The 23,892-nt window shown below is 41.6% G+C and overlaps 1 protein-coding gene across 9 annotated transcripts in view; it reads right to left on the bottom strand.

The window, feature by feature from the left end:
- DNM1L (dynamin 1 like) overlaps window positions 1-23,892 on the bottom strand; it is a gene marked incomplete at both ends in the record, with an annotated part of 51,634 nt that overhangs the window by 23,255 nt on the left and 4,487 nt on the right. For 8 of the 9 annotated variants that reach the window (XM_084254657.1, XM_084254656.1, XM_084254652.1 and 5 more), the window contains one exon: window positions 2,899-3,046. In XM_084254657.1, the coding sequence (XP_084110783.1) occupies window positions 2,899-3,046 (148 nt within the window). Of the gene's footprint in view, window positions 1-2,898; window positions 3,047-23,892 lie in introns of those variants that run through there. The other variant, XM_084254658.1, reaches the window with a different exon arrangement.

The following is a 23,892-nucleotide window of genomic DNA, read 5'->3' on the forward strand; positions in this document are numbered from 1 at the left end:
AAGACGCTGTTGTTTCTCTTCTGACTTGGCTAGTCCCTGAACGAGGCTGGAAGCCGTCTGATTATCAGTGAGATTCTAAACTGTCATCTTGTAATGGATCCACTCCAAATCCTGGTTTGCAAGATGAGAGCAACCAAAGAGCTCATGACCCACTTTCCAATACTGTTCCAGTCCTTTCCAGCAGCTGAGGGTCAGCACCAGGAGACGCCCCACTTGGTGTGGTCACTTTAAAGTATTAGCTTGCCAGCTGGGCCACTTGTCGTTTGGGATTTCCACAGACCAGAGGTCTGAGCCCCAGCAGTTCAGCACGGCCAGGCTTCCTATAAGGTGGGATCTCAAAAATTCTTTTATAATGGCAAAAATGGGGACAGGCTGAGAAATACTATAAATCTACAGTAATTGACACTCCAATTATCTATGTCGTTACAAAATGAAGGAACTCAGCTGAGTAAATTTTCCTATTAAATTATACATATTAGACTCCAAAATATTTTATTTCAGCCATTTTTGATGGGCCTATATAAAAATGGATCACACTTCTCCATGTCATCTTAGAAAACATGGCTCTTTATTTAACCTATTATTGGTAATTCAGGCCTTCTGGTGACAAAACAAACCCTGTGAGGCTATAAAGCCCTGTGCCGAATGGTAAGAGGCTAACTTTGACTTTTTCATTTGAAGCTACTGCGTGGTCATTTTCCCCACTTTCTCTTCCCTGTCAGACTGTGAGGCAGCTCAGTCCTCTGGTTCACTGTATATTCAACCTGCTTCATCATTTCTAATTTACTCTGGACTATAATGACTCACAACAAGGTAGAATTATTTATCCTGCGGAAAAAGAGCCTCTGATGAAAAACTAAGGAACAATCCCATCTATGAATGAGACAGGAGACCTAGGACTCAAAATACACAAAATCTAATTTGTATTCTGGGTAGCTGAGTTGTCATGTTAAGTATGGGGGTGGGGGGTTACAAAAAAAAGAAGCACTAAGCTTGGAAGGGGGGGGGGGATATATATATGTAAAGATTGCAGATTTACTGACCACCACCAAGAATAGACACCCAAAAAGCACAGTGGACACATAAGCAGAGGCACTGAGGACCTGACTCTTCCATCCTGAAATCCACACCCTTTTCTAGAGCGCTGCCCACACTACAGTTTCTGAGACAGGGTATCATCTGCCTTTCTCAAGGTGACATCTGCCTTTCTCAAGGTGACTGGAGAAAGTGAAAGTTCAAAGAAAGACCTAATGCCATATAGCTTCCTCAAGTCTTAGTTAAGGTATTTGGTAACTCTGAAGAAATGAATCAGTGGGGACGAAAACTTGAAAGTGTTATTGTATAAGAAGCTGAATCACACGTTAGGCCTAAATGATTAAATTTAAGGGGGATTCATTATAGAGAAATATTCCAGAAAAAACAAAGGGACAGAGAATACAAAAAGAAGCTACCTCTTAATAATTACCTACTATAACTAAAAGCCTCCCACATATCCTCTGGCTCCCTATCCAGAAATATTACTTGTTAACACCTACAGCTTCATTCAGTGATTAACTTTCTATCATCATAGATGTTCACAACATATTTTTCTCCTTAAAAAAAGAAATCAAGTCTTCACCACTAATGTTCCTATAACAAGCAAATCAGTTCTAGAAGTTAAAGTAACTTCAATTTATCACAGTATCATCCCATCAAAGACCAGAATGTAAGTTGAATGAAATGAAACAGAACCAAATATAGTACTCTGCTATAATTTAAATAATTAGGGCAATCAAAGAATTTTATAAATTAGAAAGTGTGTGCCAAATACAGAACCAAAAGGAAGATTAAATATATTACCCTCATTGGAACATTTCAGCCTCACTATAGAGGCATGACTGACACAGGTCACATATTTTACAAGCAATTTAAAACCTGCTGACAGACATATTCCAGTCACTAAGGAGAGTGCTTACTTTCTAATCTCGATACCCCACACATTCACCACTCACACTCAGTAAAGAAACAGCCTGAGTTTGGCTGGAGACTAAGTCTGAAATATTGGAGGGGGAGGATGAAATAGTATTTTGAAGTGAGAATAATATATTACACTATTGTTCGAAAAGGACAGTTAAACAAAAAATAAAATCAGGGCCTCCCTGGTGGCGCAAGGGGTTAAGCACCGCACTATGAAGCAATCCGCTGCCTCAGCAGCACGAGTTCGATCCCCAGCCGGCCAAGGAGAAACCCACATGGGAGGCAGACCTCTCCTGTCTTGCCCGCTGCTCCCCTCAGCAGTGCATTTCAGCCAGTCTGCCTGTTCTGTTCCCCACTCTGTCTCTGGTGAATCCTCTCACCCCCACATCTCTGGCCTGTACCCTAGCTCTTGTATACATAAATAAATAAATCTTTAAAACAAAAATCAAAACTTTCTAAAAATAACATTCATCTGAGATTGAAGAGTACAGAATCAAAACTAGCAGGCATACAGTAAGATGGGAAAAGGGAAGATGAGGTAACATGACTGCTGAAAAACAAAGCCATTTTAATTTCATTTAAAAGCTAGAATTTAAGTTGAATTCTAACTCAAAGTGAAAGTTTTAAACACTATGGAAAAATGTTTACAATACTACAAGACTCAAACATTTTCCCTTTAAAATAACCAATTCCTGATCTCCTGAGTAGCGCCTTGAATCCTGCATTATACAGCAGTAACAAGTTCAACATGCTGGTTACCAAAGAGGTGCAACTCCAAACACATGTATTCATGGGCCTCAGGACCACAGGAATCACTCTTTCACATGAAAAAAGAATCCACCACTTCTCTTCACAGGACCTGATTTGCCCACAGCTAAATCTTTCTAAGAACTGACCCAAAATGAAGTTTTAAGATATTTTTATACCAATCCTAAAAATTACCATTTTCTTCTCCTGTTGTTTTCCGTTTATCTTCAGGTGAAACATGGACAAGCTGCAGGATGAGGGGTCTCCGGGTAACAATGCCAGTGCCTCTGGGGAGCAGGTCCCTTCCTACCAAGCTTTCCAGCACCGAGCTCTTCCCACTGCTCTGAAAGCACAAAGGACAAGAAATACAGTGAGCATCTCTGAACAGTTTTTGTGACTAGGTAAGACTAGACTAACAGCAGGTAAGGAAATCATGTTCCAGAAAAAATTACTTAAGACACTTCTTGAGAGTTTAGTTATATTTTCTATTACATGACATTTATACCTTTAAAGCAGTTCAAAAATAAGGCCTCCCTGGTGGCACAAGGGTTAAGTCTTAGTGGGCCTGAATTCGATCCCCGGCCAGGGAGCTACTCACATGGCACAGCAGACCTCTCCTGTCTCTCCCACTGTTCCCCTCAGCAGTGGATTTCAGTTGATATGCCAGTACTGCTCCCCACTCTGTCTCTGGTGAGTCCTCTCACCCTCTATACCTCTGGCCTACACCCCAGTTCTTGCCTTCATAAATAAATATATCTTAAAAAAAAAGTTCAGAAACAGAAGATAAAAGCCCCACTGCTCCATAATTCTACCTTTATCAATACTCTCCCCACCAGTCTTTTACAATAAATACGTAGTACTGTATGTTTCTGCAAACTACTTTTATTCTGAATGTAAAAGAGGTATCATTTCACATCATTAACTGCCTCTGTGACAATTACAGTTTGGTATAAAAACCAAACTCCAACTGACACTTTAAATGATCTTTGCTATTGTTAACAATGCTATGAATATGTTTTGTACATTTTTAAATTTTTTTAAAGATTTATTTATTTATGCATACAAGAACTGGGGTACAGGCCAGAGGTGCAGGGGATAAGAGGATTGATCAGAGTGGGGAATAGAACAGGCAGACTGACTGAAATACACCGCTGAGGGGAGCAGCAGGGGAGACAGGAGAGGTCTGCTATGCCATGTGGGTAGCTCCCTGAAGCGGGTGGAACTATTGCCACAGTGGCTGCAGATAGCTTCATAGGTTGCATCTTAACTTACCCTTGTGCCACCAGAGAGGCCCTTTTTTCTCAATTTTTAAAAGATTTTATTTTTGCATAGAACATTATTAAGTATTAACATTCTGTTAGATTTGCTGTATGTATGTCATTACACACACACACACACACACACAAACGAACGCGCGTGCGCGCGCGCGCGCGCGCTCTCTCTCTCTCTCTCTCTATTGCTGAGCCAGAGATATCATGGTGTTCACCTGAAATACAGTAGCCTTTTTCTGAGAAAAGGCCATCTTTTATATAACCTAGATACTGTGACCAGACTCTACTTAACAGACACAGATTGCCTAATAATATAAACCCTAATCTCCATTATACATTTTAAAGGTTTGCTGTTTTGCTTAACATAGTATTTTTTCTGTACTGTATTTCTTAGTGGTCAAAACTAGTATGTCTTTTAATTTCATATTTGCTGTTCTTTTCTTTAAATTTATTTATGCCTACAAGAACAGGGGTCTAGGCCAGAGGTGGGGTGGTGGGTGTGTGGGGGTGTGTGGGGTGTGTGTGTGTGTGTGTGTGAGAGAGAGAGAGAGAGAGAGAGAGAGAATTCCCCAGAGACAGAGTGGGGGGGGGGGAGGGAGAGAGAGAGAGAAATTTCCCAGAGTGGGGAGCAGAACAGTCAGATCTACTGAAATACACTGCCGAGAGTAACAATGGGGAGACAGGAGAGGTCTGCTGCTCCATGCAGTTCAGCTCCCTGGCCAAGGTTCAAACTCAGGCCACAGTGGCTGGCGACAGCTTGATAATGGTGAGACTTTAACCCCCGTGCCACTAGGGAGGCCCCATAATTTCATATTTTCTACAATGGCATAACTCCTGAATTCACATATTTTATCAGAAAGAGCTGCAGGAAGCAGACAATGCATCAAGTTAGGTCAACTTCAGGAGGATTTACTGTCAGTACAATACCTACAGAGCTGCATGGGGAATCGAGACTGAGTGTACCAAGGTCTGGGGAGACTCAACAGATGCTGCTTTCCCCAAGGCCCTGAGGGAAGAACAGTGCGCCAGGGATAAGAACTGAACTTTAGCCTCCTCCTTTCCTCAATTCCTGCCAGGGCACCCCATATCCAAATCCAGAAGCCAGTGGACACAGGGGCCACTCATGTTGTCCTGAAAGGTCCCCTGTGACAGAGAACAGGGAAGCTGGCTGGAAACAGAGGATCAAAGTGAATATTTGGGCACATATGGTGTTGCAACATTTGGTATGCAGGTTTATCCATCCAGTTAAGTAAAATAGGGTGCTTCCTGTCACCTTCTGTACTCCAAAAGAACATAACACGGACATTTCCTGTTCTTTATGTTTGATAAATCTGTCCATAAAAATCATCTAATTCATAAAAATCATTCTAATACCAGATTTTCAAGTTAATTGGCATAACTTCATATTCTTAGTAACCGTTTTTCTCATTTCTAGTATTTCTCATTTCTAGTATTTTGTCTTTATATTCTTTTCTCTGATAAAACTTTCCAATTAATATCAGTTTATTGATTGAACTGCTTATTGATTTCATTTTGTATTTTTGTTTTAATACCATTAGTTGCTGAGATTATTTTTCTGTGTGGGCTACCAATGCGGGCTTGCCCCGCCCCTCAACTGCACACGCGCTTGTGTCTCCCAGCCTGAGGCGTCTCTGTCCACCAAGGATCATGGCTCCCCAGGACACAGTTTATGACAGTTACAAGTCTCCTCTGCTTTTTATTTCACACTACACAGTCTCCAAGTAGCACCTATATACTGCCACCTCCTGGAATTCCTGGAAGCAGTGCTGAAAACGTGCTGCATACAGCCCCTCCGTTCTCTTCCTGCCTCTTTTCAGAACCATAATTTCTCTTTCAGCAGTCACTTAGTTTTGGTTCTCAAAGTGTAACAGGGTGGTGCCCAGGAAAGGAGGAGGTTCCAGATTTCCTGCCCCACCCAAAAGGAGGGTGGAGATGAGCAGGGAGAGAAGAAGTCTGAGGAGACTGAGGAAGGAAGGAAGAAAGATGGAGAGCCAGAAGGAGACCTGGAGGGGGCACATGGAGCAGAGAGACATGTGAAGAAACTGTGCTTGCCTTCTGGTCATGGACTGGTTCACAAAGATGTGGGTGAGACTCGTGGGGAGGTGACAATGGTGGTTTATGTCTTGATTTTGAGTTTGCTATTTTCCTCCCAGACTTGGTTCTGATCCTTTTATGTGGGTCCCCACTGGAAGATGCTTTCGACTTGGGGCAGGCTTTGGGGCCTTGTTCTAGGCCAATCCTGCTTGGATGGACTTTTATTCACAAGGGGACATGTAACTTTGGGTGCTTGATTTAGAAACTATATTCTATGCCTTTCCTGTATTGTTTCCTTTTCATTAAAGTCTCATATGTTTTGTGCTGATGTGGCGGATGGCAGAACCTATTTAAAACAGGCAGGTTTGCAGGTTCTGGGGTGCCCTTCTCCCTGCCCTGTAACAAAAGTACGTGTGCAAAGCTGGTCACCAATACTGACATTAATGCTCCCTCCATGATTTCCATTCTCTGAAGCTTTTTCTTTGGTAGATTCCTCAGGAGAGTTCATGGAAACAGGATTCTTTAAGGTCTAACATCCTGATAACGGCTTGTCACTTTTATGCTTGGAAATCATTTTGGTTATAAATAAAATCTTTGCTTCATACCAAGTATCTTAAATAAGAAAGCCCACTGTTTTCTCTCAGGAATTTTTACTGTTAAAAGTACATAGACTTAGTTTTTAAATAGGACTGTCTACCCTTTGCCTACATGTTCAAAAAATTTTTATTTTTCCTTCAAAGTCCAATATGGCATAGGATTCTACCTCATTATTGGTCTTTCTGTGAAATGTTCTCAGGTATGAGCTACGCTCCTTCAAAAAAGAGTTCCCAATATGTTTTTCTATAAAATTGTCTTAAATTGCATTTTAGCTTGTGATTTTGCTATAGTTTTCCCTCTTTGTGGATGCCATTGATACATGACAGCGCTTTGCTTTTTTCAGTGTCAATTTCTAGCAAATTCTTTTTGATAGAAAGCTTTAATGTCTTTCACCTTCCAACATCTTCCTCAAGTATTGTTACCCTTATTTGCTCTTGTAATCCTTCTAATTCATCTTCATTCCTAAAAGTTAATTTCAAATACTTTTCTGAGTTTTACCACCCAATTTTTTAAATGTTTTTCGTATTCAAACCTGTCTGCGGGTGCTGCCATGGAGAAGTCTTGGTCAGGACCACATACAAGTGGCCTGGGCATGGCCTTGAGGCCGCCTCTGCTTATACCGTGCACATCCCAAGTAGGGGCACAGGGCCTTCCCGTGCCAGAGCCGCATACCACCTGCTCCTCACACTGCCCAATGGCTCACATGCACACCCCGCACCCTCACCCCAATGCCAAAGGCTGGGGAGAAAACTAAGACAGCACAAGTGCAGGCGAGCATGGGTGGGACATGCCTGGCAGGCCCAGTCCCTCTCAGAGAACCTGGCAACAGACACTGTCTTCGCATGGTCTACGGGAAGGTCGAAAAATGTCCCCACACCAGAAATCAGCATGTCCCTGTGGAGAAGGTCCCAGAAGTCTGCAGCACAGGTCACAGGTGGTGGGGTGCCCAAGAAAGGGATGCCTGGGAGCGTGCCTTGGTACCAGAGCAGAGGAAAAGGAAGCGGAGAAGGACACAAGGTCAGAGTGTGCCCGAGCAACAGGGGCAGCATGGCTACCTGAGGATAGGAGTGCCCGCTCAGCTCCCATGCTGGATCCCACAGGTGTGACTGCACCCCACACAGGGCAGAGCCTCCTCAACCAGAACTCCTGAGGCTGGGGGCTGCTATCATTCTTTCTAACCAACCAAGATAAAGCAGATTCAGCTACTTGAGAGTGCCAGACTGGGCTACAAAATCAAGTTCTAGTTCCAAAACGAGGCGCTCATAAAGGAACGCGGTAGGGTCCTGGGGACAGGCCTAGCTCCTCCTACTGCAGCACATGGCTCCCAGGACAGGGCCTCCAGCCTGCAACCAGGGGACCCAGGCCACGGCCTGGCTTCTTCGGGTGGTTTTCAAACCATAGTTCCACTGAGTGTGACGACATTTTGGAGAGATGTAGGAGAACCATGGCCCCATCCCTGTAGCGCTTCCTTATAAGCGAAGGGGGCTGCGCCGAGGAAGGGCAGGGGAGCTGGCAAGGGCCACAGGCAGCCAACCCAGGCCTCACGCAATGTTCACCCTCCTGGGAGCCCACCTGGCTGACCACATGTGCTAGGCTGCTGCCTTCACACCAGCCTCTGCACACTGTGGGCCCTTTGGACTTCAGCTCGAGTGGCATATGTGATGACGTTCTTTTACCTTCCCTGCTGCTTCTTCACATCAGTGTCATATGTTCTGTGACCCCACCTGGCAGTTCCTACACTAAGCACACATGCTTCAGAGGTGCTGCCTATGCTGCCCAGAGCCTTCTGGCCGTTCCCACCGGCCTTTCACACGGATGGATAGTCGTAAGTCACGCTCCAGGACGACCCTGCACCAGCTCGCCCTGCTACTTCTGGTCCTTGCTGGACCTGTTCCTGCTGGCACGAGGCCCCAGCCCCACACACGAAGCCAGCACATTGACAGGTACTGTCAGCCGGGTCAGGGTCAGTGTGGGCCTGCTGGATGCCTGGTTCACACCCCGCTGGTCAAGCAGCACAACTGCACTGCACGGCTCACCCACGGTGTGGGTGAGATTAAGGACCAGAAGCAGAATGCCAGGTGTCCGATACCAGCCTGCAACTCTTCCCCTCCCGCCCTTCACTAAGCACCTCCATCCAGGTCCGCATCACAGTCACTATCAGGAACCGACTCTTGTCCAGGCTGAGGTCGGCCCAGTTGGCTGCCTGATACACAAGAACCTCGGGGGCTGCCTGTAATGCCACGACGGTGGGCGGGGACGCGGGGACATGTGCTCACTGCTGTAGTGCTGTGGCTCCAGGCAAGAGGGGACCTAGTCAGCGCCCCGACCTCTTCCTCACTCATGAACAGAGCGCTGCAGGGGTTGCTGGAGAACAGGCACTGATGCGTCTAGCAGACTTCACCTCACACCTCTATAGATCCTTCCATGCCTTCTCTCCCTCTCTCCCCCTCCATTCCTCTCGCCTTTCCTGCCTTCTTTTGTTTCAGGGGTGCCATGGCTCAGAAACAGAAAGCAAAACAACTGAAAAACCAGAGTTTTCTACACACAATGAATTGAGAGCCAAGGACTTGCCCACATGAGGCTAAGACCTCAAAGAGGCCAGTGGTCAGACCCAGTGCCAACTCGGGTTCATACTGTAATTCCAAAGTGAAACCTCACGGCTCCACTTCCTTCTTTTTCCTACAGATAATAATTCAGAGATCATGGAGTTTTGGTTTGTTCCCAACATACTGGTGTTTGAGAGTTTGTAGAAAAACATGGTCAACTAATCTTCTTGAAAATACTGTTCATGGGTTTTGGTTTTCCTATCCTATTTTTTGTTTTTACAGGAAAATCTACAGAGAGTAGGAAACTATGCTATACTGCTGTGATCTTCCCAGAGCCCACAATATGGAAATTTCACCCACTTATAAATAATGATGCTAATATTTAGTCTCATCAGATTTCTATCATATTATCCAGTCATAAAAAGTGAATAAAGTACAGACATATGTTACAATATGGAGAAATCTCGAAAGTACTATGCTAGGTAAAAGGAATCAGCTACAAACGATCACATAATCTGATCCTGTTCATATGAACTATCCAGAACAGGCAAGAAAGCAGATTAAATGACTGTTCAGCACTGGGTTGAGTAGAGCTGACCGTCATGCTGATGGACAAAGTTTCTTTGTGGAATAATGGACTACTCTAAAATTAGATTGTGGTGACCGCTGCTTTATTCTAGAGACATCCTAAAAAACACTGACTTATATATATACATTTCAAATAGGTGACTTTCTGGGATATAATCTCTCAATCATGCTATTAAAAAACAAAATAAAGAAAAATCCTAGCTAAATTATAAACAAATGTGAAAAAGCAAACCAGAGAGAGACTAGAAGAATACTTTCAAGACTTGATAGGAAATGATTCCTTAATGCAAAAAATGTACAAATGAGAGAAGATAGGTAACTACAGTGATATTAAATTTTATTTTACTCATAGAAATAATTGGGGGAAATATCTATAGTTATGTAATTGCGATGAGCAACCAAAATACATAAGTCCTACAAATCAGTAAGAAAAAGATAAGTATAATAGAAAATGAACAAGGGGCCTCCCTGGAGGCATAAGGGGTTAAGTCTCAGCACTATGAAGCTATCCTTTGAAGCTATCCGTAGGCACTGCAGCACGAATTGAAACCCCGGCCCAGGAGCTGACCCACATGGCGCAGCAGACCTCTCCTGTCTCACCTGCTGCTCCCCTCAGCAGTGTACTTCGGTCACTCTGCCTGTTCTGTTCCCCACTCTGTCTCTAGTGAACCCTCTCACCCCCGCACCTCTGGCCTATACCCCAGTTCGTGTATGCATAAATAAATGGATCTTTAAAAAAAAAAAGAAATGTGACAATAATAAGTACAGATACAAATAAACTTGGTGGCAATGTAAACTCTGACTATATTCTGCAGTGCAAGTAGCAATATGAAGTAAAAATGAAAATAATACCCCAGAGTCTAGTAATTCTATTTCTTTCTAACTTAAGAGAAATTCTCAAATGTGCACAATGAGACATGACAGAAAAGTACTAAGGCAAACCACAGAGAACATGGAAGTGTTCCTGAACAAGAGGATAAACTGTTCCTCTTGACACTCACACACAGACACACACGCACGCACACACACACGGTGGGGAGAGGCTGAGTGCTAGAGTAACAGTACAAGTGAGCAAACTAGGAGTATGTGAGTATATCGCACAGGTATGATTGTGTAAACCCACTGGAAGGGAGATGTTTTGATACCACTTACTTGAGGTTAAACACTATGTACATTAATGACATGTATTATATGTCCAGTAAAGTATACAAGCATGACATAACACCAAATTCAGGAAAATGGTTCTCTCTCTAGAAAGGAGGGAATTCAACAGGACAGTTGGTGGTTTGTTGCCAACCTGGAGTTAGGTGCAGTGGTGTTCACAATATTATATTGTTCACAGTACTATTCTTTTTACTTTTTTGACATTGATGATTTTTCAAAATAATTTCTAACACCTCAAATTGGTATAGGATCTCATGGTGCAGAGGTAAAAGAAGTTGCCTCCTCCTCCCACAGCAGACACTTTTACAGTCACACAGCTTGGGTCCAGCTTAGAGACCAATTCCTGACATCCACCCTGCGGTCTATATAAGTTGAACTGCCCAGCTTGTGGCAAAGTTCAAAATACTCAAGGTTCAGAGAACTGGAAGCAATTCAGGTCATGTTATCTAGAATAGAAAATGAAGGGGCAATAAAAACAAGGTTTTCTGTTCTCTTTTGTTCAGTTATTTATTTATGTTTCTCCACATTTAGAGAACAGGTGTTGTGGGTGAGCACAGGAGGCACCACCACACTCTCCCTAGAGGCACTGACTTTCAGACCTTTCAACATGCCATGTATGGCTGCTCTGCTATTATTAGTCCGACAACAGTGGGAAAGGCTTTCCTTCTTAGGAAACCTGTTTCCCCCACCCTCCTCCTATTCTGACACTCGTAGAATTCTATTTGGGGGGGTTTTGGTGGGGTTCTGGCTTCACAAATGTAACTAAGTTATGGTCTCTGCCTTGATGTTTGTGCCCACAACCGCACTCTGAAGGCAGCTAACTTCAGCATGGAGAACTCCTGCTGCTGCTGCTTTCTTCTTTGGAAAGGGCCCCTGCGGCAGATGACAACCAATGACGATGAGGGTTTTGGCTCTCCTAGCTCTCGCCCTGAAGAGTCATGTCTAATAAATCTCATTGCATGTTGATCTCCTTCAAGTTGCTTTTCTATTTCACAAATTAGGTTTCAGTAATTTCACTGTAACTATCACTTCTAGTCACCCTACTCTGACTAGTCACTCTGCATCACCTTTTTTTTTTTTTTTTAAAGAGGCATGTTTATTTTTTTATTTGTTTGTTTTGTTTATACATGCACTGGGTACAGTCAGAAGCGCGGGAGGGTGAGAGAATTCACCAGAGCCAGAGTGGGAGCAGAACAGACAGAGGGACCGAGGTACACTGCTGAGGGGAGCAGCGGGCGGCAGGAGAGGTCTGCGCACCATGTGGGATCCTCCTCCGGTGGCCGGGGAGCAGCCGGGGATCGAACCGGCGCTGCAGAGGCCGCGGGCAGCTTCGCAACCCAGCGCTCAACCGCTGCGCCACTAGGGAGGCCCACTGCATCACCTTTTTAAAGGAGGTATCACAAAGAGGATATTTGAAGTTTGCTCCTAAGTTCTGTATTAACTTCATTTTATTACACTGGTTCTTTACCTTAGTCTCCAACTTTATTGCTGCTGGTCTTCAATGAGCTGTACATTTTAATATACCTGCATATCAGTTTTGTTTTTCGTTCTTAAACAGGACTGTCATGCACTGAGCTTTATGTCCCTCCAAAATTCAGGAAGCCCGAGTCTCTCAAAATATGACTGTACATGTAGAGAGATGACTTAGCTAAAACAGAGCCATTCGGGTTTCCAGTTAGGCAGTCCAACCTGTCTGGCGTCCTCATGGAAAGGAAATGTGGCCACAGAAATCAGAGCTGTGACATGCAGAAAAAGGACCAGGGGAGACATCTGCAAGCCAAGGACTGAGGTCTCAGAAGAAACCCTTGACATCAGCCATTCTAGCCTCCAGAACTGTGACAAAATAAGTTTCTGTTGTTCAAGCCATCCACGTTGTCTGGTATCCAGTTACAGCAGTCTTAGCAAACTAACTCAGTATTACCAACTCAACAGCCCACAGAGGACAGGTTAACCTGAAAGGGTAATCTAATCAACCTTTCAGGTTGAGTCAAAATGACATCTGACTGTATTCAGACATTTTCTTAAACACTGAAAATATAAGAATATCTCTCACATCTCAAATATTTCTTATATTTCTTTATTTCTTATATTGAAAATGTGAGGGCACTTCCCAATTAGTCTTTAACTTTGCCACTTTCAACATAAACCAGGAAATAATTCATTGTTCTCTCACACTGTAGTAAGAAAGGAGCAACACTCATGATAATAAATGGCCACAACAGAGACCAGAGGGAACTGTGGCTAAGGAGACACACAGACAGACACAGGTAGGCATTTTTCAGGTCTGTTGGGAATATGGGCCCAGTTTTGTCAGATGTCCTGATTGGGGAAAAAAAAAAAAAAAACACAGCTTAAAAAACCAAAGATTTATTTATGCATACAAGAACTGGGGTATAAGCCAGAGGTGTGGTGGGGGGGCATGGGGGGAAGGTGGTGAGAGGATTCACAAGAGACAGTGGGGAGCAGAAAAGACAGATCTATTGAAATACACTGCTGAAGGGAGCAGTGGGCAAGGCAGGAGAGGACTGCTGCGCCAGGTGGGTTACTTCCTGGCCGGCTGGGGATCGAACTCATGCTGCAGTGGCTGGCGATAGCTTGATAGCGCTGTCTTTTAACCCTGTACCACCAGGGAGGCTCCTGGATTTTAAGCAAGACCCAGAAACCTGAGTCTTTCTACAAATGGAACACTTTCCTCTGAAAGGAACTCAACTACCAGCAGGGTGCCTCCTACACCAACAAGAAGCACACCCCACCTTTAACGCCAGCCCTTGCACAATTCTCCACAAATGAGGGGGAACTCACAGCACCCAGCTTCACTCTGAGGAGCAGTTTCAACCAACATCTAGCTTTAAAAGCCAAAGGGACTAGAGTTCCCAAGGAACACAAGACTGCCGTGAACAGTTTTCCAAGGACTTACACAGGCTCCCTGTGGTAGCCTCCCAGAGACAGGCAAAGCAAGCAGAGAGGAACGCCATCTCCCTGCAGTCCTCAGAAAAAGGTATATTTGCATATTCAATGGCGGTGCTGACTAGATCCTCACTAGCTGGACACTGACTGATGCCGGCACACCCTCCACAACTGAAACCTTCTTCACCACCGCCTGAGGGACAGCGAACATCCAGGGCAAAGTTAACAAAGCCACCTCCTATGTGAGGCCACTCCTTCAGGACAGGAGAGGTAACTGCTTTATCCAATACATGGAAACTAACACAGAGAATAAGAAAAACAAAGAAACTGAGGAGTATGTTCCCAAAAAGAACAAGATAAAGCCTTGGAAGAACACCACAATAAAATGGAGGTAATTGATTTATCTAATAAAAAGCTCAAAATAGCAGTGATAAAGATGCTCACTGAGCTTGGGAGAAGAATGGATGGACAAAGAGAAACTGCACACAGAGATAGAAGTACAGATAAACACCAAATAGAAATCAAAGAGGTGAACAGTAACCACACTGAAGAATAAAATATGGTTGCTCAATACCAGACTAGATGAAGCAAAAGAAATGACCAATGAACTCAAGAACAGGGCAATGGAACTCATCCAATCAGATACCAAGAAGAAAAGAGAAGTTAACTTACAGGAACTTAGAAAACAACATCAAGCAGAACAACATTCAAAATATATGAAGCTATGAAACCAGGAAACAGAGAGACAAAAAGCCTATTTGATGGAAAAAATGGATGAAACCATCCCTGAGATGGGGATGTAAACAGACACCCAGATCAAGAAAGCCCAAGTACTAAATGAAATAACCCAAAGGGAACCACATCAAAACATTTTATAATTCAAGTGTCAAAAGTTAACGATAAGGAGAGAATCTCAAAAGCAGCAAGAGAAAAGCAACTTGCTGCATACAAGGAAAACCCTCATAAGACTATAAAGCAGATTTTAACAAATATTGCAGGCTAAAAAGGACAAAAACAAACCTGCTAGCCAAGAAAAGGCTACCTATCCGAGGCGAAGATAGGAGATAAAGAGTTTCCCAGGTAAGTAAAAGCTAAAGTTCATCATCACCAGAATAGCCCTACAAGAAATGTTAGACTTCTTTTAAGCTAAAATAAAAGGGTGTGAATTAATAACAGAAAAACACAAGGAAGTATAAATTTCACCAGTAAAGATAAATGCATAGTAAAATTCACAATTATATAATGTGATGGTGGTAAAGACAAAAGTAGTAAAAATAACCACAACAGCTTGTTAATGATACATAAGATTAAAAGATATAAATTATGACACCAAAAACATTTCAGATGTGGGGAGCTGGGGAATTAAAAAGGTAGCACTTTAGAATGAGTTCAAATTGATGTTACAAATTTAAACAAAGCATTACAAGTTGTTTTATGTAAGCCTCATAGTAACAACAAAGCAAAAACCTATAGTAGATACATAAAGTATGTAAGGAATCTAAGCATAACACTGAAGTGATCAAGCCAAAAGTGGAGAAAGGAAGAAAGGAACAAAGTATAAAATAGTCAGCTAACACCTACCACAATGGCAAGAAGTCACACGGGTCAAAATTACTGTAAATCTAGAGTAAGTCCTCCAACCAAAAGTCAGAGTGGTTGAACAGGTTAAAAAGACCAATCTATATGCTGCCTACAAGAGACTCACTTCAGTTCTAAGGCTCTTTAAATGCATACAAGATTACCTAAGATTCTTCTTAAAAGAATCTGCATATAGACTGAAAATGAATAAAAAGATATTCACTACAAACGGAAAACAAAAGAAAGTTGGGATAGCTATACTGATGTCAGACAAAAGAAACTTTGACAAAAGCTGCACCAAGACAAAGAAGGTCATTATATAGCAATAAAGGGCTCAATTCAACAAGAGGCTATGACATTTGTAAATATTTACACATCCCACATAGAAGCACCTAAGTATATAAAGTAAATATTGACAAACATGTGAAAATATTGACAAACAGGGCCACCCTGGTGGCGCAGGGGTTAAAGACAGCGCTATCAAGCTACCGCCAGCCACTGCAACAGGAGTTCCATCCCCAGCCAGGGAGCTGACCCACATGATGCAGCAGACCGCTCCTGTAGTGCCCACTACTCCCCTCAGCAGTGGATTTCAGTCAATCCACCTGTTCTGCTCCCCACTCTGTCTCTGGTGAATCCTCTTACCACCACCCCCCACATCTTTGGCCTACACGCCAGTTCTTGTATGCATAAATAAACAAATCTTTAAACAATTATATTGACAAACATACATAGAAACATAATACAGTACATAGAGGATTTTTTAAATTTCATTTCATCAACAGATAAATTGTATTGACAAGAAATAAAGAAACTCTGGCTTTAAATGACACTCAGGACCAGATGGACTTACAGAGATACAGAACATGCCCCCAAGGCAATGGAATAGACATTCTTCTCAAAGGAACATGAAACATTCTCCAGGACAGATATGTTACACCATGAAACAAGTGTTTAAAACTTTAATAAGACTGAAATTGTATCAAGCAACTTTTTCAACCACAAACTAGAAATTAATTACAAGAAGAAAACCAGAAAATGTACATATATGGAGATTAAGCAATATTCTAGTGAGCAACATTAATATTAAACAATATTCTAGTGAACAACAAATAGATCAAAGAACAACAAATGCAGTGAAAGCAGTTCTAAGACCAAAGTTCATGATAAATACCTACATTGACAAATAAGAAAAATCCCAAACAACCTAAATCCAACACTGAAGGAACTAGAAAAAGAACCACTAAGCCAAAATTTAGTAGAATGAAAGAACACCAAAGAGCTGGCTTTTTGAAAAAATAAAATTACCAACCTTTACCTAGACTCAAGAAAAAAGGAGAGAAAGCTCACAACTGACAGCAGAAATGAAGAGTGAAGACATACAACTGACACCACACAAAGACACAGATGGTAATATGAGGCTACTATTAAGAATGACGTGCCAAAAATTGGACAACCTAGAAAAAAATGGGTCAATTTCCAGAAACAAACCTATAATGTCTGAACTATGAAGCAATACAAAGATCTGAATTTTGCCTTAAAATTTATAGTATGGTAACTGAATCAATACCAAAAACCTCCCAACAAATAAAAGTCCAGGACTAGATAACTTGCAGGTGAGTTCTATCAGACATTTAAAGAATAATTATTAACAATCCTTCTTAAATTCTTCCAAAATCAGAAGAGAGAAAATTTCTAAACTCATTTTACAAGACCATCATTACCCTGACACAAAAACCAGGTAAGGATGCCACAGAATATAAAATACAGGCCAACGGTTCATGAACACTGATGGAAAGCAGCAAAACATTAGCAAAGCCAATTCGAGAGTAGACTAAAATGATCACACACCATGAATAAGATAGGATTTTTTTTTCTTTTTTATAGAGGCATGTTTTATTTATTTGTTTGTTTGTTCGTTTGTTTCGTTTATACATGCACTGGGTACAGTGAAGCGCGGGAGGGTGAGAGAATTCACCAGAGCCAGAGCGGGCAGCAGAGCAGGCAGAAGGACCGAAGTACACTGCTGAGGGGAGCAGCGGGTGGCAGGAGAGGTCTGCACGCCATGTGGGACCCTCCTCTGGTGGCCGGGGAGCAGCCGGGAATTGAACCGGCGCTGCAGAGGCTGCGGGCAGCCTTGCAACCCAGCGCTCAACCGCTGCGCCACCGGGGAGGCCCAATAAGATAGGATTTATTCTAAGGCTGCAAGAATGGCTCAACACCTGCGAATCAATCATTGTAATAAACCACATTATCAAAATTAAAGAAAATCAGATGACCCTTTCAACAGAAAGCATTTGACAAAATGCAGTATCCATTTATGATAAAAAATAATGTGGGTAAACAGGATACCTATTTAGTATAATAAAAGGTCACATATGACAAATGCACACCTAACATAGTACCCAGTGGTAAAAAGTTGAACACATTTCTCTAAGATCAAGAACAACAAAAGATGCCCACTCTTACCATTTTTATTCAATGTAGAACTGGAAGTCCTTCCTGGGCAAGAAAAATAACTAAAAGGAATCCAAATAAGGAAGGAAGAAGTAAAATAAACTATTTGGAGGTGGCAAATTATTAATGTCATAAACCCTAAAGATGGCATTAAAAAAAGTTAGAATAAACTAATTCAGTAAAGTAGTAGGATACAAAATCAACATACAAAATTCTACTGTTTCTCATCAATTCCAAAGAACACCTGCACCCCTATGTTTATAGCAGCACTGTTTACAATAGCTAAGCTTTGGAAACAACCCAAATGCCCAAAAATAGATGACTGGATCAAGAAGATGTGGTACATATATACCATGGAATATTACTCAGCATTCAAAAAAGATAAACACATGCAATTTGCTGCAACATGGATGGCGCTGGAAGGGATCATGCTCAGCGAAATAAGCCAAAAAGAAAAAGAAAAATACCGGATGGTCTCACTCATAGCAGGAATCTAGAAAACTTAAATAAGGGACCAGGAAAATGAATAACTATAAGAAAGTGAAAATCAAAATCAACAAAAAACTATGAACCAGAGACACTTTTAGGGGGGCGGGGGCGGGAGGGGAGGGATTGGGGTCAGAATGAGGGGCTGCAATTGTATGGGGAATATAACAATAAAATTTATAAAAAAAAAAAAAAAAAAAAAAAAAAAAAAAAAAACAAAATTCTACTGTTTCTATACACTAATAAACTACCAGAAAATTAGGAAAACAATTCCATTTATAAGTGCATCAAAATCAATAAAATACACTGGAACAAATTTAACCAAGGAAGTAAAAAGATCTGTACACTGAAAACTACAAAACAGTGATGAAAAAAGTTGAAGACACAATGGAAGAACATTCCATGGATTTGAAGAACATTAAGATGTCTAAAGGTACAAAAGGTACAAACTTACACTTAGTTATAAGATGAATAAGTACTGGGGATACAACATGGTAACACTGCTGTAGGCTACATAGGAAATTTGTCAGTAGCAAATCCTGAGTTCTCATCACAAGGAGAAAGTATTACTCTTTTTTAATTTTTTTTCCTTTCTTTTTATTACACCTAAGAAAATATTGATGTTAGCTGATCCTGTTGTGGTCATTTTTACATTATATATAAATCAAATGATCATACTGTACACTTTAAACTTGATGCATATCAATTATTTCTCCATTAAACTGGAAAAGTGGTCCATACCACCCAAAGCAATCTACAATTCCTATCAAAATTCTAAAACTCTTCACAGAAATAGAATACTAAAATCTCTACAGAATCACAAAAGACCCTGAATAGAAAACAAAGCTGGAAGTATCACATTTTCTGATTTCAAGCTATATAACAGATATAATCAAAACAGTATGCTACTGGCATAAAAACAGACAGAGAGAGCAACAGAATAGACCAGGGAATCCAGAATAAACCCATGCACATATGGTCAATTAATTCATAATAACAGAGCCAAGAATACATGATGGGGAAAGGACAGCCTTTCAGTGAATGTTAGGGAAACTGGACAACCACATACAAAATATACACAAAATCAAGTGAAAATGGATTTAAGATGTGAACATAAGACCTGAAATCTTAGAACTCCTGGAAGAAAACCAGCAGTATGTTCCTTGACATCATATTTGGCAATGATATTTTAGATCTGAAACCAAAAAAGACTACAAAAGCAAAGATAAACACCTAGGAATACATTAAATGAAAAAGCTCCATCTACAGCAAAGGAAACCATCAGGAAAGCTCCATCTACAGCGAAGGAAACCACACAGGAAAGGCAACTTATAGAATGGAATAGATTTTCTGCAAACCACTTATCTAATAAGGAGTTAATATGAAAAACATACAAGGAACTCATACTACTCAACAGCAACAAAGCAATTTGATCTTAAAATGGGCAGAGGATCTGAACAGGTATTTTCCAAAGACAACATACAGATAGCAAATAGATGAAAAGGTGTTCAAAATCAGTAACCATCACAGAACTGGAAATGAAAAGCACAGTGTGACATCATCTCACAGCTGTTACTGTCAAGAAGACAACAAACAGGGCCTCCCCTGGTGGCGCAGCGGTTGAGCGCTGGGCTGCGAAGCTGCCCACAGCCTCTGCAGCGCCGGCTCAATCCCTGGCCGACGGCGAGGGTCCCACAAGGCGCACATACCTCTCCTGCTGCCCGCTGCTCCCCTTAGCAGTGTACTTCCTCAGTCTGCCTGTTCTCTTCTCCGCTCTGGCTCTGGTGAATTCTCTCACCCTCCCGCGCTTCTGACTGTACCCAGTGCTTGTATAAACAAACAAACAAATAAACAAACAAAAATAATAATAAAAAAAGACCACAAACAAGTGATGGTGAGGATGCGGAGAAGGAAACCCATCCGCACAGCTGATAGGGCTGTAACCATCAGTTATCAACAAAAATTGAAAATGAAACCGCCACAGGATCCAGGAATCCCACTTACGAATTTGTATCTAAAGAAGTTAAAACAGGGCCTCCCCGGTGGCGCAGCGGTTGAGCGCTGGGTTGTGAAGCTGCCTGCAGCTTCTGCAGCGCCTGTTCGATCCCCGGCTGCTCCCCGGCCACGGAGGAGGGTCCCACATGGCGCGCAGACCTCTGCTGCCGCCTGCTGCTCCCCTCAGCAGTGTACTTTGGTCCTTCTGCCTGCTCTGCTCCCCGCTCTGGCTCTGGTGAATTCTCTCACCCTCCCGCGCTTCTGACTGCACCCAGTGCTTGTATGAATAAATAAATGAATAAATGAATAAATGAATGAATGAATAAATAATAATAAAAAAAAAGAAGTGAAAACACTAACTGGAAAAGATACACACTCCCAAGTTCAGTGCAGACTGTTTACAATAGTGAAGACAGGCGAGCCACCAGGTGCCCATCAATAGATGCACGGACAAAGAAGATGTGGTTTATACACCTAATGCAATATAATTCATCCCTTTAAAAAAAAAAAAAAAAAAGTGTGCGCCTCCCCTGGTGGCGCAGGCAGTTGAGCGCAGCGCTGTGAAGCTGTCTGCAACCTCTACAGTGTAGGTTCGATCCCGGCCTGCAGGCGAGAATCCCACATGAAGCAGCAGACCTCTCCTGTCTCACCCACTGCTCCCCTCAGCAGTATATTTCATCAGTCTGCCTGTTCTGTTCCTGCTCTGTCTCTGGTGAATTCTCTCACCCTCCCACGCATGTGGCCTGTACCCCGGTTCTTGTATAAATAAATAAATAAACTTTAGGGGAAAAAAAAAGAGCGAGATCTTGCTATTTGCAACAAAATGGGTGGACGCTGAGGACATTATGCTAACTGAAATAAATCAGAAAGCAAATATTCTGTGGTCTCACTTACATGTGGAATCTAAAATTAAAAAAAAAAAAAAAAACTAAAGACAGCAAGAACAAAAGTTTGATGGCTGCCAAAAGGGGTGGGTAGTGAATGTGCAAAATGGGTGAAGGTGGTCAAAAGGTGCAAATGTCCAGTTAGAAACAAACAAGTCCTGGAGGTGCCATCAACAGCCTGGGAACTATAGGTGGTAACACTGTATTGTGTATTTGAAAGTTACTAAGAGCTAATCTTAAGTTTTCATACAAGAAAAAAAAACTACCTGTGGTGATAGAAGTTACTTACTGTAGCAATCATTTCTCAGTATATATAAATATATGAACTATACACACACACACGATGCTATATCTTAAATTTTTAGAAATTGCAAGTGTCAACACACAAAGACTAAAAAAAAAAAAAACATATTCGTGGGCTCCTAGTTTTTTCTCTCAGTATCATGGCTTGTGCTGGCTTCCAAACGATGACCAGATCTGTGCCCGTTTTCTGGTGGTTTAAGTATCAGTCTGTGCACTCTTTCCGGGCAATGCCACAATGGCTGCCTCTCAGGGTTGGGGCCTCTTGGCACTCCGGCTGGCTGTTTTTTTCTACACACTCCTCAAATGACTCTATATCCTGTACTTCTAGGAGCTAAAGATTTGTGAGTTTTCATCTTTTAGTTTCATCCAAATTGCAGTGTACTGAAATTTTTAGTGTTTTGAATTTCTATTTTGAGACCTGGTCTTTCACTGAAATGATTCTGTCATATTTTTAGCTCTTTCTGATAACCAGCATTAGCTGGGAGTGGAGAGTTATATGTTTACTCATGCCACATTAACTAACGGTAATTCAGTTTTTAACATCTAATATTTTTTCATTAAGATGGACTCTCTCAGTTCTTTATTTTAATAATGTAACAGATAAAGATGTCCTTAATTTTAGATTCAAAGGAGGGTTCTTCAGTATTTCCCTCATGTGACAAAGTATTTCTCACTGTCCTTAAGAAATATTAATTTTATGGTGTTTAAAATAAACTAAACCGTATTTACCATACAGTTCAAAACTTCCACCTACTGGAAAAATGTAATTGTGACATTTAAACTACCTCATAAGTTATTATGTTAAAATGTGGTTCTTATATTGAATAATTATTGTACATATAACTCAACAACATTAATGCTTTAACTACCCAGGTTCCAAACTTGCTGATATGCTGCAGATCTAACAGACCTTACCAAGAAATTATTGGTTATAAAATTACAAACCCAGCACAGTCTAGAACATAAAAGAGATGCAGATATATAAGGCTATGAACTTGAATAACAAAAAATTTACCAATATTAATATTGATAGTCTTCCTTAAAAGCAGAAAAATGTGATAATTAAATCTAGACATTGAATAAGTTCAATGAACTGTAAATAAACAAAAGAAATCCACAAAGTCACAAATTATAATCAAACTGTTAGACAAATAATGAAAGCAAGAAGAGAAGCAGAGAAGCAACAAGTGTAAAAATAAGAGTCAGTAAAACTTATACAGTGGTTCTGGTCAGAAATCAAGGACGCCAGAGGTGGTATCTTGACTTACTTAGAGTACTAAAAAAAAAAATCTTTCAACCAAGAATTCTGTATTTAATATTGTTAAGATGGCAATACTTTCTAAAACAATCTATAGACAACCCAATCTCTATAAAATCCCAAGGATTTGCCTGAGAAATGGAAATGCCAATTTTAAGATTCTTATGGAATGGCAAGGGACTCCAAAGAGCAAAAACTTGAAAATAGAATAAAGTGTGGGACTCATCTTTCCTGCTATGAAGCGTACTGTACAGCACGGCAAGAGTAATCAAAAGAGCATGGTACTGACATAAGGACAGACACAGAGACTACAGGGAAGGGTCTGAAGAGCTGGGAAATGACCCTTGCCATCTACACACAACTGATGTTTCAACAAGCATGGAAGACTATTCAACGGGAAAAAACAGCGTCAGCAATAAATGGTGTGCAATCAACTGGATAGGGACAGAGGAAAAAATGATGGGGGATCCCTACTTCATACCAAAGATAAAAATTTATGCAAAATGGATCAAAACCCTAAATGTAAGGGCTAAAAGGACTATAAAACTCTTACAAAAAAACATAAACCATGACCTTGGAGTCAGCAATATCTTAGACAGGATACCAAAAGCACAAGAAATAAAAGAAAAAAAACAGGCAAATTGAACTTCATTAACATTTTTTAATGCTTTGCATTATCAAAAATGTGAAAAGAGAACCTGAGGAATGGAGGAAAATATGTGCAAATCACACTGATGACAGCACAGACCACCCCAACACGTCACAAAAATAGTCTCAGCATATTAGAGACAAGCAAATCAAACCCACAATAAGATACCATTTGACATCCTCATTAGGACAGTTATAGAAAGAAAGATGTTGATGAGGACACAGAGAAAACTAACCCTCCTGCATTGCTGGTGGGAAGGTAAAATGGTACAGCCACTGTGAAAACAGTTTGGTGGTTCCTCAAAAAGTTAAACACAGAGGGCCTCCCCGGTGGCACAGCGGGTTGATCACAGCACTGTGAGGCTGTCCGCAGCCTCCACAGCGTGGGTTCGATTCCTGGCCGGCCAGAGATTCCCACATGGCATGGAAGACCTCTCCTATCTTACCCGCTG

This window comes from Talpa europaea (assembly GCF_964194135.1).
Source record: "Talpa europaea genome assembly, chromosome: 15".
Taxonomy (NCBI): Eukaryota; Metazoa; Chordata; class Mammalia; order Eulipotyphla; family Talpidae; genus Talpa; species Talpa europaea.